Source organism: Emys orbicularis, chromosome 9 (genome assembly GCF_028017835.1).
Source record: "Emys orbicularis isolate rEmyOrb1 chromosome 9, rEmyOrb1.hap1, whole genome shotgun sequence".
Classification (NCBI taxonomy): Eukaryota; Metazoa; Chordata; order Testudines; family Emydidae; genus Emys; species Emys orbicularis.
The window spans coordinates 28073304-28092222 of NC_088691.1; the positions used below are offsets into that span (position 1 = coordinate 28073304).

The 18919-nt window shown below is 39.6% G+C and overlaps 2 protein-coding genes across 2 annotated transcripts in view; one reads left to right on the forward strand and one right to left on the reverse strand.

The window, feature by feature from the left end:
- The window catches only part of SH3BGRL (SH3 domain binding glutamate rich protein like), a 71989-nt gene extending 66764 nt beyond the window's left edge, over positions 1-5225 (forward strand). The window contains exons 4-5 of the mRNA XM_065410768.1: positions 234-1504; positions 3002-5225. Coding sequence (XP_065266840.1) covers positions 234-266 — 33 coding nt within the window. The 3' untranslated portion in view covers positions 267-1504; positions 3002-5225. The remainder of the gene's footprint in view (positions 1-233; positions 1505-3001) is intronic.
- Positions 5226-7827: 2602 nt separating this feature from the next.
- LOC135883848 (SH3 domain-binding glutamic acid-rich-like protein 3) lies at positions 7828-10619 on the reverse strand. The gene is made up of 3 exons (XM_065411106.1): positions 10526-10619; positions 9473-9640; positions 7828-8359 (listed from the first exon to the last, which is right to left on the reverse strand). Exons 1-3 carry the CDS (start codon positions 10571-10573, stop codon positions 8258-8260), a joined length of 318 nt encoding a protein of 105 aa, XP_065267178.1. The 5' UTR covers positions 10574-10619; the 3' UTR covers positions 7828-8257.
- Between the last annotated feature and the right edge of the window lie 8300 nt (positions 10620-18919).

Sequence of the window (18919 nt, forward strand, 5' to 3'; positions counted from 1 at the left end):
AGGATACTTAGCACTTTAGGGGAGTGGGCCCTTATCAATGTATGGCAGGACCTTGCCCCAGAGAAGTAAATGGGAGATCTTCATTTGACTTGAAGGCTCAGGGCGACTTGCTTTTTTGGCTATGTATCACTGGAATTTTTTTATCATGTAGTACAGATGTCCACTCGTAACAAAAAATATACAGATTGTTACCTTTGATAAAGTACTTATTAATCCTTATTTTATTATTTCAGGAAGCTGAAGCACTGGCGAAGCAGCAAGCATGAATTTCAACTGCCTTAAATGTTCTGTAAAGGGAACTTCCACAGCTTTTTATAAAATAGAAAATTGTCTCTGCTTCAAGAAAAATAGATTTAATTTCTAACGTTTTGATTGGTGCTTGCAGCATCCACGGTACATGAATATAAATTTGAACACGGTGAATATGGGAACATTAGGGTAGAGAGCATGGAAGACACTATTGCAAAGCTGGAAGCATAGGTAACTGAATCAATTAGAAATGATTGATTTAAAGTGGTTTAAACTATGTCTGGGCAATTGCGTCCATTTTTGTAAACTTAAAGAAAACCTATTTTAGTACTAATTATGCAGATAAACTTACACCTAGAGATCCAGCTATTTAAACATAGGAGAAAATGAGCAACAACATAAAACCTTATCAAATAACTCTAGTGCCTGAATTGCCTCAAATGTTATTGAACAATACAAAAATACAGTAACTTCTCAATGTCTTTTTAAATTGTGGCTTAAAATGAAATTCTAAGTGTGGTGTAGCGTAGTAACCATTGTAATCGCTTATGGAAATTATGACATTTGTTCTTTTGTAGAATGAAGATTTAAAATTGTATTGTAACACATTGTACAGATCTTTAAAAAAAAATTTTGCCATGTATATCTCATTTAAGCGACCAATGTGGGCCTTTTCCACAAAAAAGAGATTGAGCAGTGGATAACATTTCCATTGGCACGTTCACCACATAGCTCTCTAACCATGACTTGATTACATGTTTGTGTGCTAGATTTAGTGCACTTCAATGAAATACAGTATGGACTAATTCCTAGGCAGTATCACAAATAAGCCAAAATGGCATTTCCTTACATGTGTAAGAGCTAAAGCCTTTAATGCAATATTCTATAAGGTCACATTGTTTATAGTTTTAGGCATTTGGTTGCATGTTCTAGAGGTTACTAGTTGCATATAGTAGTTTTTCATATGGGGATCTAAAAGTAAATGTTTGAGTTGTAACAAGTATTGTAATTGAGTGTGGGGGGTTTCTTTCAAGTTTTAAAAGTTGATTTGTATTGCCATGGAATTAGTGAATCCTATTAAAGAACAGCATTCTGTATCAGTGAATTCACCAAGTGCAATATTAATCCATTCCATGCCTTAGGTATACATCAGTTATTTGGCAAAGGGGAATTCACGTAGCCTGCATATTATGGCCATCCACTGGAAAATCATGAAGACTGATTTAAAATCCTAATCATAGGTGCACCTGATGTGGTAAGGAGTAGTTTTAAAATTTACATGTGTGATTTTTAAATAACTTGCACAGTATAAACCACTCTTACTTCCTGAATGCATCGACACCATAAAACCTGTAGTTGCGGGGGCATTCTACAAGCACAGCACACAAATTTTATTTTCATCTGCTTTATAACAACATAGAAACAGGTGGTATAGATCAGCAAAAGACTTATAAAGGTTTTATGCCGCTTGCAAACTGTAGCATATCATGGCCATGCAGTTACTTATATTGATGCAATAAAAGTTATGTAGTGCTTTAAAATGCTTCCTGAGACATTTATAATTCTAAGATCCAAAATTAGTGACAGGATAGAAGTAAAGACTTAATTATACTCTACAACAGAATAATTAAATATTTTCCTCTTGCCAACATATTTCTTTTGGGCTGTGCATTTCCCCAGCTGCAAGAAGTGTCTTCATCAACAACTAAATAAGTAGCAGAGAAATGTTTTTCCTTGCACAGTTGTGAGAGCAGTCTGGCTCCCACACAGTCAATGGCAAAATTCCCATAGATTTCAGCATGAGCAGGACTGTGCCTGTAATGGTGTTTGGAACCTGGCTAGTTACATTAGCATTTAGTCCATGGTTTTTCTAATTTTGAACCTGGGAATAGACATTTTGTAGTTTCTGCTTACAGATGCCTGACCCTTGTCCCTGTGTATATGAAAGTAGGACAGTTAAATGTTGCCTAATCTTCAGGATGAACACATCGCATATTTTATGCTTTCTCTCTAGAAGGCTTACTATTAATTGCTGGGGAGGGGAGGAGACTATTTTTGGGTTTTTAATTTTTGTTGTTTTAAATCAAGTGTCTGCCTTTCATGATTCAGCATGACTTAGTCTTTTTATATAAGATCTCTGGTATTATTGGCAGTATCTCTTCTATCCCTAGACCTACTAGACGAGTTTGAGGAAATGAATAAGAATATTGAAAGGAGTTTTGTGAAGAAAATGGAATTTGACACACAGGTTGCTATACTCCTGCTGATTCGCTGTGTTTCCTGTGTAAACAAAATGTGGCATTACTTTTTGTGAATAGCATCCATTATTTGAAGAAGCTATAACTGAAAATTATTGCCAAATTTTGTCAGCTCAGTGACACAAAACATTCTGAAACAAGGTCATCTCTATTTCTGATCTTTGAGAAAGTTGCCAAGTTTTAAGAAAGCAATGTCCGTTCCCCCTTCCAGACCCTCTTCTTTGCCAGGTGGTAACACTCAAACTGCATCTGCATTCCTGAGGAAGCAGTATGAAGACAGGGATTGGCTTATTTTTTCTGGTGTCTGGGGGACAAAGCATGAACATAAACTGAAAAATATCTAAGTGGTGTGTTCTTGTTTTGGCCTGTATGTAGAACTCACAGTAGTATTAATGTAGATTTCATGCATGTGTTTAGGAGTGACAGAGGTGAGAATATACCTGTGTGGTGTTCTCAACACATTGGTTCTGTGGTTCACATTACTATGTTTTTAGGTCAAACATGGATGTTGCATCTTAAGAAGAAATTGTTCATTTCTTCCTGCCCCGTCTTTTTTTCTATATAGAAGGTAAGGTGACGAGGCATCAAACTCTTTCTTTCTTACTAATTATTATGTATCATTCCAATAAAATTGTTTTAGAATGTTTTCTCATTATATTAGTTTGATTTTTGTTGGGTGTTTTTGGCTTGGTATTTTCAGTGTTGGAAAGGAGCCTCTGTTTAGCTTGCAAAGCAACTCTGAGGATATTCAACCAAAAGAGTTGCTTTAAAATTTCAGTATCTGTAGCAGCCACAAAATTAATGCAGTGAATTCATTCCCCTCCCCTCCCCACTATTACTATTAATTCATGTTAATAGTTTCGTGCCCTGTTGCTGGAATTAAGCTTATTAGTCTCATCGATGTATTCACACCACTTAAATGATCTGGGTTAGAAAATGTGTGTCAAATATAGTTTTTACCCCACATCTACACTCCCTCCTCAAACTGATGTTGAACCTAATTGATCTAGATCAATGGTTCTCAACCGGGGGTACGCATACCCCTCGAGGTACACAGATTTTTGAGGGGGTACATAAGCTCATCTAGATATTTGCCAAGTTTTACAACAGGCTATATAAAAAGCACTAGCGAAGTCAGTACAAACTAAAATTTCATACAATGACTTGTTTATAGTTCTCTGTATATTGAAATATAAGTACAATATTTACATTCCAATTGATTTATTAATTATATGGTAAAAATGAGTGTGTCAGCAATGTTTCAGTAATAGTGTGCTGTTACACTTTTGTCTTTTTATGTCTGATTTTGTAAGCAAGTAGTTTTTAAGTGAGGTGAATCTTGGGACGGTATGAAAGACAAATCAGACCCCTGAAAGGGGTACAGTAGCCTGGAAAGGTTGAGCACCACTGATCTAGAGTGTATGGATAAGTCAACCAGCTTCAGCACCTTTTGTAGTAAAGCTTGTTAGACAACCTAGCCTGCTTTGCCACAGTGGATATTGAACTCGGTTGAACCTATCTATAAGAGTGGGACATGTTCATACTGGTTGCAGGAGGGACAGTGGGTCACATGTTTGATGTTACATTAAACTAAAACATAGTTCATTTTTGTAATGTGGCGATTGCTGCAGTGATACTAAGTAGGTGGGACAGAAATCTAATATTCACCTTTATTTAGAAGTTCTGTATTTATATCAGCTCTGTAAGATAATAAAAAAAAATTTGTCTTGGGGCCCAATCCTGCTATCTTTATACATGTGAAAGTCCTGTTGAGTTCAGTGGCAGTTTTGAGTTTGAATCCGACAAGATCAGGCTATATAGATGCAGCTTCAGAATGAAGTTCCCTGGTAAAAGAATCCTTCTTCAGCAGATCAGGAAACAACATATTAAGGGCCTGGTCCTGCAATCCTTACTTATGTGAGTAACCCTGACTCATAAAAGAGTACTAATAGGAGTAAGGATTTCCAGGATTGAGTCCTAACTCACTGCAGTTCTAATATCTGATCTGGCTGGTTGATTCAGTAGCCAAATGATAGCTCTCAGAGGGTCTATGTGCTTTGCGTGTTCAGTTATTAAACCAGCTAGCAATCTTTCTACTGGATGCTATAGAAGCACTAAACTGAATTCCCAACCATAAATTGTACTGTACATTGTCACCAGAATTCCAGACTATATTCACGTGTTTTCAGTTGAACTATTATTTGTATGTGTGTGTTTAGGTTTTTAAAGAATGTTTTTGAATGAGGAAAGGGCATATTTACTTACCTATTTATAGGATGAACTTTTTTCTTGTTTCTAAAACAGAATAAAGCAGAATTGGGAGCAGTTATCACAGTTACTGTCATGTCTTTGAATAGTGTCTTAGTTCTGTTGTATCTTCTACTCTCACTTGCTATTATTTGGTATTTTAATAAATGGTCCATAATGTCATTTAGGAAGAGTGCCTTTTGTGGTCTCTCATCACAAGGAATCCCATTTGCTTTTACCTTATATGTTTCACTTGTATAACACAGATTCATTTCATGTTTTGTTTACTGTTTTAAAAATTTAGTCTTAAAAGCAAAGAATATTGTTACTCAGAAATGCAAAGCTCTTCAATAAAAAATGAATTCCAAAAATCTGCAATAAAAACTGCATGTCTGCATTTAATGTTTACTTAGCTTGCTGTTTCAGGTTACAGTGGTGTGCACTGTAATAATAAATTTTTACTATACACAGTTCTGTTCATTTTTTTTATTTTTTCCATATTTTGTTGTTGTTGAAGCATTTCAGTGTCATGTACTCATTACTCAGTTATTTGGAAATATACTGGGAACTGGAATGCCTCTGCAGTATTTATTGCTAATTTAATCCATGTTTAACTTGGATGTAGAGGAGTCCTTGCTAGCAATTTATTAGGGGTTATGAATTTTGTGGCTATGGTTTCACTGCAGAGTTAACTTGAGTTATCTACACTCAAGTTACTTCTCTCAAGTTAGTCTACTTTGAGTGAAAGTGGTCACTCTGCAAAATAACAGTTGAGCTGCTGTGTCCACACTGGCGCTGCAGTCCCTCGGGTGTGGCACTAAGACTTCTGGGGGAATATCCCAGAGCCTTTCAGTAAACTGAGCTGATCTATGAATACTTTCCCAGTGAAGTGTGGGAGAACTTGTCTGTCATTTCTGGGTACACTTGGGGAACAGTGGGAAAGCATTGGAGGTCTAATAGCACTCCAGTGGAAGCAGCCTGTATCCACACTACACAGTGGCTATGTTAGCAGCTGAGCAGTACTAACTCAAGCTTTAGACTACAATCCTCTTTATAACAGAAGAGTTATCCGATTCCCCCGTCACTCTTCTTTTCTCAAGATTTAACATGCCAAGGTTTTTTTTAACTTTCCTCATATGACAAGATTTCTAAACCTTTTATCATTTTTGTTACTCTGCTCCGGTCTCTAATTTGTCCACATCTTTCCTGAATTGGACACAGTACCCCCACTGAAGCCTCACCCATGCCAATTTGACAATTAAATTACCTCCTATCGTACTTACAACACTCCTGTTTATACAGGGGGTAGCTATGTTAGTCTGTATCCACAAAAACAACAGGGAGTCTGGTGGCACCTTAAAGACTGACCGATTTATTTGGGCATAAGCTTTCGTGGGTAAAAAACCCATTTCTTCAGATGTATGGAGTGAAAATTACAGAAGCAGGCATTATTATACAGTATAATAATGCCTGCTTCTGTAATTTTCACTCCATGCATCTGAGGAAGTGGGTTTTTTACCCACGAAAGCTTATGCCCAAATAAATGTTAGTCTTTAAGATGTCACTGAACTCCCTGTTGTTTTTGTGGCTACACCTCATGTTAGCCTTCTCTGCAACTGCATCATATTGACTCAATTGGTGATCCACTATAGCTCCCAGATCCTTTTCAGCAGTACTACCATCTAGTCAATTATTCCCAATTTTGTAGTTATGCATTTGATTTTTCCTTCCTAAGTGAAGCACTGTGCACTTGTCTTTATTGATTTCCATCTTCTTGATTTCAGATCAATTCTCCAATTTGTCAAGGACATTTTGGATTAGTTCTCTCGTCCAAAGTGCTTGCAACCCCTCCCTGCTTGGTGTCATCCACAAATTTTATAAGCATACTTTCCACTCTACTATCCAAGACATTAATGAAAATATTGAACTGTACTGGACTTAGGACTGACCCACATGGGGTCACAGTAGATATGTCCTCCCAGTTTGACAGCAAGCCACTGATAACTACTCTTTCAGTACGGTCTTTCAACCAGCTGTGCACCCACTTTATAGTAATTTAATCTAGACCACATTTTCCTAGTTTGTTTGAGAATGTCATGTGGGATTGTGTCAAAAGCCTTACTAAAATCAAGATATATCATATCTACTGCTTTTCCCCTACCCCCATCCAGTGGACTAATACCTCTGACAAAGAAGGAAATTAGGTTGGCTTGGCATGATTTGTTTGATAGCTTTTCCTTATAATTCATCATGCTGTTCCCTAATTTAAGGGAGACCTCCAAAGAGAGGGGAAAGTAGGTTTTACCCTTTTTTGGCTTAATATATATATAGAGAGAGAGAGAGAGAGAAAAGTTTATTTTGTGTTTGTTTGTTTCAGCATTAGTACCCTGATGAATGGACAACTATGAGGTTTGACATAAATACCAAGGAAATTAAATCTGATTAATTGAGAGGAGAAGTGATTTTTATTCAGATTATTTAAAGCCTCTTTAACTAAAACACTTAATGGAAAGGCTCGTTGTAAGGATTCAGCACCATGCCTGTTAAACTCTTAGTTCCACTACAGCTGGCTCTGCATTGTGGCCTCATGCCCACACCCCTTTCAAGTTTGAGATAAAGTCACAGGTTTGGTTCTGCTGTGATCCACAAAACTCCTGACAAACCCAGCAGGCACTTAAACTCACTGGACTACAGAGTCATTCTCTCTCTCTCTCTGTGGTCCAATGACTGTTCCACTCTGGATATATATTTAAATAGGCACTGGACCAGAGAGCAAGTGTGGGAGGAGAGAATGACCTTATGGTTTAGTGGTTAGGGCACATACATGGGAGTTAGGAGACCCCAGCTCCAGTCCCCCTGCTCCAATCACTCATCATCTATCCACAGTGGAACAGCTTCAACTAGTGAGATTAATGTTTTCCAAGAAAGGGAATATATTGAATATGAAAGTAATTCTATGTGTCGTAATAGTAGGATGCAGTATTGTCCCATGGTGGAAGAAAGATGATATGAGGTAGTACTACCAATAGAAAAGAATTACAGTTAAACCAAAAACAATGAATAATTACTATACTCATTGCCTTTTATTGAATGTCCCACATAAATAAAACTGCTCAATGAATATAACAATATAATCTTTCTACGTATGCTGTATTAGAAAAAAAGATCGCCTCATGCCAAAGGTCTAAAGAAGATATGTATGAACTACTTTGTTTAATAAGAGCCCTGAGAAATATGGAAAACAATGTAAGTTGGCTTTCAGAACAAAAGAGGTTTAGAAGCCTTTAGGACATCTATCTTCTAGTTTGGTTGAAAAACTGCTTTTGAATGGTACAATGTGTAGTCTATCAAAGAAGACCTGAATCTGCTATACTTTAATATTAAAACACAAAAATACATAAGATTTATTTACCCTGAATAATGAACAAAACAATTAAGAAATAAATATATTTAGTAGATTTGGTTCCTGAAGCATTGTTGGAGTTCAGATCTGGATACACCCATTAGACAGTAATTTCCTGTCTTGCAGGCTTGTCTATTGATGCCATCTTCAGAAACTTCCAAACTTCTTCATTTTCAGTTGCTTCATATAACATCTCAAAGTCCTAAAAGAAATGCAAATATATGTGCTAATGGCATTAAATTCCAATTCTGTTTTTGTAAAACCTGATATGTATGTGAACTTTCCCAGCAGCAACACCTGCACACACTACCCTCTGGCAAGATTGTTTTTGTCTTGCACAAACAACATTCTAACATATTCCAATTCATAACTGTGATATGAAGATTTCAAAAAGTGTGACCATCTGCGTTTAGTGCACACACAAATACCTAATGCCAAATCCATGGTCAGTAAATACTAGCCATCTCCTTATTCCCAACAAATTACAAGATAACTTGAAGGAAATGGAACTTTTGGACTGACAATTAACAGTGTCGTGTCCATGTTAAAAGCCTACCGCATAAAAAAACATATTACAATTTGTTTTGTATAGCATCTTTCATACAGCAGTATCGCTAAATACTTCAGGCCAAATCTTTCCTCTGTTACAGCTGTGTAACTCCCAATGAACAGAGTTGGAGTTTCACCCACCTAAATAAGGGTAGAACTTAGTTTCTATGGCTTAATCTTGTTTCTGATTGTACAAGAAGGAAAAAGTATGTAGAGAGCCACTAAGGCCTTGTCTACACTGGAATTTAGTCATTGATATAGATTCACTGATAACGAACCTCTAGTGAGATTTACACTGCGGAAACTTACCCTGTCTGAAACTCGGTACAATGTATTTGCAGAAATCATCTACACTGGTGCCTATCCCACTGTAGACCAGACCCAAAGCTAGCACAAGCAACCTTGTATGTGATATAACTGGCCAGAAAGAAGCCCAATTAATATTCTGAGGCATGCACTATGGCTTAAGGGATTTGGTTTGCTGAAAAATGACATGGCTAGCAACTCCTGCAGAACTCCTTGTGAACAAGGTGCTCTCAGTAGTATCTGTGCTGCCCTTCACTGTGCTTACTGGAGGAGGCAGTATTCAGTCCCTAAAATGCATGGTCATAAAAGTTTGTCTTTTTAAAATACTGTTGTTGTATTTATCTGATAGCTGAAGTGAGTTAGCATGCAAAATTCATTCAAGGCATGCAAAATTCTCCACAAACATACTTATTGTATACCTTATTGTTTAAAAACAAAATCTAGATTTTTTTTTTCTTACTCCGCAGTAGTCATCACCATTGAATATCTGAGGAGGTACTGCATTAGGATTACCAGCCTTCGCCCTCATCTCTTGAAGCAGATGTTCACTGATGGATACATCTATTAACTCATACTTTGTTTTGTTAATGTCCAAAATTCGAGTAACTTCTGCCTGTTTCTGCTTCACCTAGATAAAAAAGACAAATTTTAAAAACAGGCTATTATTCCTGTTAACGGCTCCATTTGTTTTAATTTTTTTTAAATAACCCCCTCACACTGAAATATTCTACCTAAATAGCTAATCAAAAATAAATTAGGAAAGCTCATGTGCAGTATATATTGCTCAGATTTTTCCCTTTTAAGTTGTTTTATTCAGACTGGAACTTGGCACGCATGCTCTCAGCCTGCGAAAGATTTGTATCCAAATATTTTTAACAAAATTAGTTGAATATTTTCAGGTTTCAAGAATCATTTAAGAACCTTATGGGGGTCAGAGATCCCATCTCTTCATGGTGGATGGGTGGTGAGGGTGCAGCCTTTGTAGGTGGGAGGATCCTATTTCACTGCTCACCATGTGGGGGTGGGGGAAAGACATGTTCAAGTTGGGTGGGAGGTTAGGGTGGTGCTGCCTTATGTGGGTGCTGGAGCCATGTTTGATGCTAGCAGTGACTATGAAGTTGGAAGGAGGACCCCTCTTGGTTGTGGTGGGTGGATGGCAAAGTACCTCTTGGTGCTGGTGGGTGGGTGGAGGTGCAGCCTCTCGTGTGGAACTGGGACCTTTCTTGGTGGTGGAGGTGTAGCCCCATGTGGGTGAAACTCAGGTCCCTGTTGGTACTGGGGGTGCAGGCCCGTGGGGGAGGTGCTGGGCCCCAGGGTGTTGGGGAAGGGCGCTGAAGACCCGTGGGGGTGGCGCTGAGCCCCAGGGTTCTGTGAGGGGGTGCAGCCCCATGGTGGGGCGCTGGGTCCCGGAGTGATGGTGGGGGAAGGGGGGGTGCAGCCCCATGGTGGGGCGCTGGGTCCCGGGGAGCTGGAGGAAGATGCGGCGGGGGAGGGGGGGGCTTGCCTCGCTCACCTGCCTGGATCCGGTGACGCTGGTGTAATAGACCCTAATGGTCCCCATGGTGAGCGGGCCGAGCCGAGCCGCTCCCTCCCCGCCCGGCCCCTCCTCACTCACAGGCCGTCCGCCAGACGCCGTTGCTAAGGCAACGAACTGCCAACGGCTCGGAAGGGCCAGGCTCGTTTCTTGCTTCTGATTGGCCGATCCGGGCTGTCAGTGAAAGTCAGCCACGCCCCTCAGCTTCTGGCCTGCTGCTCAGGTCTGCGGGCTGGTGGTAGGGTCGCGGAGGAATTCTGGGCGGACGGGCGGGCGCGTGCCTCCAGCCCTGCCCGATGTCTTCTGGACTCCCAGCAGCTGCCTTTCCTGCCCGACCCGCCACGCCTCCATGGCTGTGGGGCTCCCGCCCCTGAGAATTGCGAGCTTCAAGGAAGAAAAGGGCTGCCCCCATTGCCAGCCCTGTCATTTGTGGGCCCCACCACACCAGCAAGTGTGGCGCCCTCCCCCCAAGTCCTCCTGTGCACACCAGGGCCCCAGGGAGGAGCTGAACCCCTTCAGCCCCCCCCCTCATGTCCCCATTCCCAAGCAAGAAGAGGGCAGCCCCAGATGTGGCCCTACAATTCACAGGGCTACTAAGCCTGAGTGGGGCTCCTCTTGGGGCTCAGATTTCAGCAGCCCCTGTCTGGGCCCATGTCTCACAGATACAACATTGAGCCTGAAGATCTGTGACATCCCACAAACTCTCAGTGTCCCAGCAAAGCCAGCCTGGTGATTTGTGAGGCCCTATTTGTGTGTCTTTGTTTTTTTTTAAGACATATGGGAATGTCACTCCAGCAAAAGAGTTTAGGTGCTAAAGAGATCTGGGTTCCTTTCCCAGCTGTGCACTATGGACTTCAGAGCAAAATATCTGCTGACGTAACGCCAGTGGCTGTAATTGCTTCATCTCTGACTTTGGGCAATTTGTGTGACTTTTCCCCCATCTCTGAAATGGAGTAACAGTGCCTGCCTCACAAGGAGTATTGTGAAGTTTAATTTGGTAATGTGCTTTGAGATCCCAAATGGAAGAGGGCTATTATAATTCAAAATGGTACTACCGTATAAATCCAAACTAATTTGTGCCTACTATATCTTTCTGATTTGCTACAACTTATAAAAAGGGAAGAGACAAGTGGGTTTTGAAGAAGTATAAGAGTAAGCACTAAAGAAATTTGTCATTTTTGTGTATGAAAAATGCAACTAGGCCTCAAAGGTAATGAGCAATTGTAGGAGTTGAAACAATACAGTCAAGCAGGTGGTGCAAGAGAGACGTGACTGTAGCACAACTAAAAATCTCATGAGGAAAGTATAGTTATGTTTACACTACTGGAACAAGAGGGGGCATCTGCATAGATTTATTTTATGAAAGATAGTTCATAGAATATCAGGGTTAGAAGGGACCTCAGGCGGTCATCTAGTCTAACCCCCTGTTCAAAGCAGGACCAATCCCCAGACAGGTTTTTACCCCAGTTCCCTAACTGGCCCCCTCAAGGATTGAGGTCACAACCCTGGGTTTAGTAGGCCAATGCTCAAACCACTGAGTTGTAGTAGTCATATTATTAGCCTTGTAGAAGTAATGGACTCAGTTCTTTTAAAACACAGCTCCATATTGGGGGATAGTGCAGAGGCATATAGCCTCCAGTGGAAATCCTGGAACAGTTGTGCCTCAGCTAGGCCTGATGCCTCCAGGAGTGTAGAAGAAGTTTCACCAAAGCACAATCCTTCAACAGGCTGTAGGACACGCTCCTGTTCTGCATGTGGCCAGCTCAGCTGGCTTGTGTGGAGAGCACTGGGGCGTTGACAGATCACTACATTGGGGCACTAGGTCCCATATGGTAGCCTCCTCCCCATAGTCCGGTGGGCTTGAGAAAGAAAGAAAGAAATTTCAGTGAGGAGCCAGCCCAGGAGCCAAAGAAACTGAAGCCACAGGCATGAGCAGCACCAAGAAGATATTGCAGCTGGGGGGATTGGGGGAGAGACACCACCCTTCCCCCTAGCACCCTCTGGACCCAAGACTATGCAGAGGAACTCCCTTTTGGGGGCCCATAATAAACACAAGGATTCTGATTGTTCCAACCTGACAAAAGAAAGGTGGAAGGCTTCTTGCACCTTTCTGCCTTTCATGCAGGGGCATGTCAAGCCACAAGCCTGGTATGATTTAGGGCTCAATCCTGTTTCAGTGGGGGAAAGGATCGGGCCCTTAGTGATTTTTATAGAAATGTGTGTGTTTGTTAATAACATATACACTTTCACAATAAACAGGTAAACAGAAAAGGCCTCACTGAGAAATTGGAACACATGGTCAGGTGAGCATGCTTCAGGAACTGAGATGTATTTGAGGAGTTGAAAGAGATTAGGGTTGCAAAAAATGCAGTGTTGCTGGAGTGGGTTAAAGAGACAGATAGACCTACACCAGCTAAGTTTGAAAAATCAATCAGTGTAATCAATTTCTATTTCATATTCGTGTGTGTATAAAAGATATAGTCTTAGCTGAAATATGGGATATATTTTGATTTTTTGGAAAAGATTATGTTAAATCTCACCCTGAGCTGCTACTAATTATAATTTATTTTTAAGGCAGCACCATAGGTGTGCATGGCACTTTACAAGTAAATAAAAATGAGAGGTCTCTGCCTCAAGTAGCTTACAATCTGAAAAAGTCATAATACTGCAGGAGATGACAATAAACAATGGGTGAAGACAGAGATATGGGAGAATGAGTCGCAACAGAGGAAGATCATAAGATATGCCTGTTTTTACCTGTTCATCATCTTGGCATGGGACCAGAATGAAGGCTTCATTCTGTGTTTGCATTTTTCTTACCTGAGTTTCTAGAATCAGATATCTTCAGATACCGCTTTCCTTATAAATTCTGTTTAACATTTTAGACTTGTAATTCAAAGACCTACACTAACACATTTATGTGACTTTATCACTGTTTACACTTCCACTTGTAATCTGCATTCACCTTCTCAGCTACCTTTGGTGTCTCCTTTACTACATTTTGTTAGTTTAAATATTGGGTCTTTGTGGAGGCTGACACATTCCGGTGGAAAGATCTTCTTCCTCCCTCTTTGTGCTGCTGACTCCTTAGCACACTTTAATAGAAAGTTTAATTGTTGTTATCCTCCAAATTATTATTTTACTTAATCTGGTTGTGTGTTATCCCTGAATTGCATGGCTCTAATTCATAAACAACAGTACTGCAATTGACACTAATTTAGTAGTCTCAGTAGAGGAGCCCTGGAGTGAGTTGTATGGAATTTGAACTACCCCATCTGCTCTCAAAGTTGATTCCTCCAGGTCAGGGTTGAGGCATGTTAATGAAGGTGGAGAAATGCTTAATTATTATCAGCACTGAATCTGTTGTGTAGAAAGAGAATTTCACTCACGATGATGTAGTGGAGGAAATAGTTATTTCAAATAACCTTTAAATATTAGATTATTTTTATGAGTTCAGTTGGACTCAGCTCTGTATTAAATCTGTTTCTTATATATTTGGTCCTGCCATGAGGGCAGGGGACTGGACTCGATGACCTCTCAAGGTCCCTTCCAGTCCTAGAGTCTATGAATCTATGAATCTGTTCACTTAGAACACAGTATGGGTGTATAAGAGAATAAATAATACAGCAGAAAGTATGCATTTCTGCTAGTTGGGGGTAAAGCAGTGGAGGATCTACACAGAACGCTTTCAAATCCGCATGCAAGCAGTGCACATGACAGGTAGTGAAACTCTTCAGAGGAATTTAGAAAGAGGAAATGGACAAGTCACTGACAAAGGAACATGATTGATTATTTGGGTCATGCAAATGCAGATTCGCATAGCCAAAACTGGACTATGTCTGTTTCTCCCCCTATATCCAGCAGTAACTGGTAGTGGACAGATACAAGGATGCCGGGATTCTGGAACATATGTTGGAGAATTCTTTACGTTAGCTGTGCTATTTTGAAGATCGTTTCCTCCCAAAGCACTTTTTCATGATAAGGTCCTATGAGATATTGTAGTTGCCATATAGTTTACATGCTCTGATTTTTGGAGCCTGGATTAATTTGGACTTTAATATTTGTAATGCATAATCCCATCTGTGTTAAAAATCCACATCATAGTCCAGTTTCTCACATAACCAACTTCACTTTGCACAAGAGGAGAGCTGGAATGTGTTTGGTTTAGCTATCTCTAATTTCATTCAAATAAATGTTTACATACAAGCGCATTATTATTTTGTATCACCTCAAAGTGTGCTAGTTGCTTTATCAAATACACGAAAAGACACGGTCTTTTCCTAGAAGAGTTTACATAAAGGATAATGTCTTTGCTGAAGAGGGGACAACAGTCATTCTAACAAGATTAGATTGGACAAATAGGGAGGGCCAAAGTTATATAGGACCTTGCTTCTAGTTTATTTTAATTCATAGTTAGGATACATTGTCTGTAGTACTTTACTACTGAGGAATCAATAAATTGGTGGTTGTTATTGAAATGTAAAAAGAGGGTACCACATTCACGATATCCCATGTATTACACATCATTTGTGTGTTTTATTTGTACATTTTCCCTCCATCAGCATATGGGTAGTACTCTAGTATTCTAGTACTTGCAAGACAATTAAATTCTTATTATCTGCCAAAGAGTAGGAAACTTGATAAGGGAACCAACCGAAAATTCTTTCAGTGCCTGTGTATCTATTAACTAGTACTTGAGAGTATTGTACAATGTTAACAAACTGCTTTCCCACTTGGAAATCCACATGACTTGTCAGTCATATCAGCTGGTCACTGACTGATCTGAAAACCAAAACCACATTTGTCTTCTGCAGTTCATGAGTTCTTGTTTGTTCTACAACTTGGGACTAGTGGCACTTTATATTTTGTTCTGTACTATCTCATTGGAAGGATTATGTTTTGTTAGTTTTTTCGCATTTACCTGTGTAACCCACACACCTTCTGGGTATGGTGTTCTGTCCCATCTAGTGGCACCAACATCAGAGAGCAAGGGAGAGAGAGAGAGAGAGAGAGACTGCTAACAGCCAGTTGGCTTTTAGTTCATGCGGTAGAGGCTCATGCACTAAGCTCTAGAGGTCCCTAGTTCAATCCCGTCCGCTGACAACCGGCGTCTGTTGGCGTTAAACCTGATTAAACATATGTCACAATATAATCTTAGTTCTGCAACTAAAGAAAGTACCACTGTGTTCTTGTAAAACAGCACTTTTTTAATTTAAAGAAAAGGGAAGTAACTAAGATAGTGAAGGATAGACATTTCCCAATTTGCTGTCTCATTTTTCTATATCTGGAGACTCCTTGTAATGTATGTCAATGGAAAAAGATGTGAGGAGCTGAGGCACCCATGAGTTTATTAAAATTTTAGTTTTGGAGAGTTTGCTATCCTGATTATGCCAAATGAATCTTTTGTGTACTTTAAGATACACAACATACTACACAGTCCATTCAGTGATAGGGCACTTGTCTGAAACTATAAATTAGCTTCATATGTCCAATAATCCAGTTACAAATGGAAATGCTGCAGGAAGAAGAAGCCTTCTATTTTCCACAAAAGGAACTTCATTTCCAAGAAAATTTGAAGTTATCAATTTAACACTTGGCTATTCAGTTTCATACAGCAAATTACAGTCTCTGCCCCTGCTGAATGAAACCTAATGGAGAATTGTAAACTAATCCCCTGATTTTATATTTTCATTTTATCTACTGAAAAAATTAACTGCACAAGCAATATAAAATGGTAGAAAACAATACTGATTGCCTTGTCTGTGTATAATATATTACAACATAATCCTGTAGGCTTCTGAGGCTTCCTGCAGATATCTCAGAGGTTTCTGGGAGTTTTTACTGTGGGCCAGATTCTGATAACTTTACTCGCATTCAATTTTAGTACTATACTCAACAAATAGTCCCAATGGGACTATTCATTGGGTAAGAGTTTCAGAAATTGACATTCTTACTATTAGAATATATTAATTGTATTATGGTAGCACATTGGCGCCCCAGTCATGAAGCAAGACTCCATTTTGCTAGGCCCTGTGCAAATGCAGAGCAAAAAGAAACTTTCTTAACCAAAAGAATTTGTAGTCTGAGTAGATTGTAAGGACTTGGGAAAAGATTGTCAAAGATATTTAGGTGCCTGAAGATGCAGATAAGTGCCTAGTGGGATTTTCAAAAGCATCTAAGCTATTTAGGCCCTTGTATCTATCCTTAGAAGAACCCTGTATTTTAAGAAATTAGTTCACCAAGTCCTTATGTGAAAAAGAGAAAACATATGCAATGTATCTTTAGTGATAGTGGATCTGTCAAAGGATCAGACGAATATCCATATATATTTAACTGTGGCCTTAATTTTATTCTTTAGGAGATGGGGTGAAATAGTTTAATAATTAGGATCTTGGAACTTTACATTCTAAAGAAGCCAATAGTGAAGAAAAAACACTGATTTTTTAAAACATTAATTCTTCATAGAATATTCTAGTTAGTATATTTTAACCCACTTAATATGCAAGCCATTATGATTATTTGATTGTCCATTTGATCTGCCTGATACCCTTTCATCCTTTGCATATGCACAGAGTCATGAGGGACTGACCTTCAGTAATGCTGAATAACCTCTGCTTGAACTGAAGTCACTCGGAACTGCAAGATCTCAGCACCTCTGAAAATCCATCCTTGAAGCAATATGCTCTTGCCATCAGCAAGTGCAGGCAAACTTCTGAAAGTTCTCAGCTTTACTGCTCTTCATTGTAAATCCACATGCACAGATTAGGCCTTCTATTATCATAGACTTTTTATTTTTCTTAAAGAAGGTACAATTATTAAAATAACAAAGAAACAATGTAAGGGGTCAATGCCTCCTGCTGCCCCCATGCGACAGATATTCACCCTTGAAGGTCTCTCAAATCACTACAAAGAAAACCCTCTTTCAATGGGAAAACCTTGTTGGGGCTCTGTTATTGGTTTAGAAGATTCCAGTGTGACCCCACTGCACGTCTTAACGTAAAGTCCTACAGAGTCAACTTAAATCGATCTCACATGACTTCTCATCACTGTCTGTTTGTCCAGATTCTTCCTAAGCCTCATGCCACTCTCATTCTTGGTGCTAGACCACCAGATTCTCCCCCTTCCCAGTGTCCCCTGACTAATGAAGGGCTTACACAGTCCTTACCATCCTGAGGTTAAACCCTAGTCCCAAACAATTATAAACCACTCTGCCTGAATTTTTGTCTCTTCCAGGAGATTCTGGCAACCGTTTTCAGCCACAGCTTCCTCTGCCTGAGTCTCTGCTCCTGTCAGTTCTGCCTCTTTAACCCCAGTTCATTGGTGTGTGGCTCTTGAAGTCTGATAGACAAAGACACATTTTTAAACAGCCTTCAACCCAATTTGCAAGTCATCCCACAGAAATGATAGTATTTAAATATTTAACTATATGATTGTAGTACAGATCAGATATTTAGATGTCTAAATGCTATAATATGTCATGGCAATTCATCGGAGTGCAGAATTGGTCTGCAAATTGGGAGGCTAGTTTTGAAATTCAACCTTTAATTTGAGCTGCTGTTGCTAATCAATGAAGCTCACAATTACCGCTTCCCCCCGACTTGGAGGAAAGAGAAATGAGAAGGTGAGAGTTAGTTTTAATTTTAAAACAAAAGTTTCTAACCTTTTTCCTTGCAAAGAAAACCTAAGCAAACCAATCATGAGTTTTGAAAGCTTGTCACTGATTTTTTTCTAAAGATGGTATGTTATCCACAGTGCCTTGGCTTCCAGTCACCCATGGTTGGCCTTTAGGGTCTGGAGAAGCCGTAACCATGGGTTGTTTGATTATTGCGATGATCCCAGATCATGTCACAGCTGAGGTAGTCAGTGGTGCCCAGGTTACAGTTGATAGGACTAGGACACTGCAAACTGCCAGCTGTGTGCACTCTGGCTACAAGGAGGGACATAGCAGCGTGATCTACTGGCTCTGTTCTGAGCATTACATTTTAAAAAACAAACTTGATACTTTTACCCTCACTTATGCATGTTCTGTACCTGCAAATGAAGAAACTTGTACCTACAAACATTTGCCTCTGCAAATCAGAGAGACATCTAATTCAATAACTAAATTCAGTTGTTTGTAGATGGAAATGAGCAATAGAATGCTTGATTGCGTCCTTGCATTTTGAAATGTACTACGGGCATGGCCAAAGGTATTGAACGGAAATCTACTAGACACACTAATCTTTTAGTAATCTTAGTTATTTTTAGTTGACATATTGCAAAATTAAAAAGCAGTCATGCTAGTTGTGAACATTACACCAGAATCAGTCCCATCCAGACTCATTTTTTACATCCTCTTTTGGATTTGGTGTCACTGCTTGTTTACAGACCACA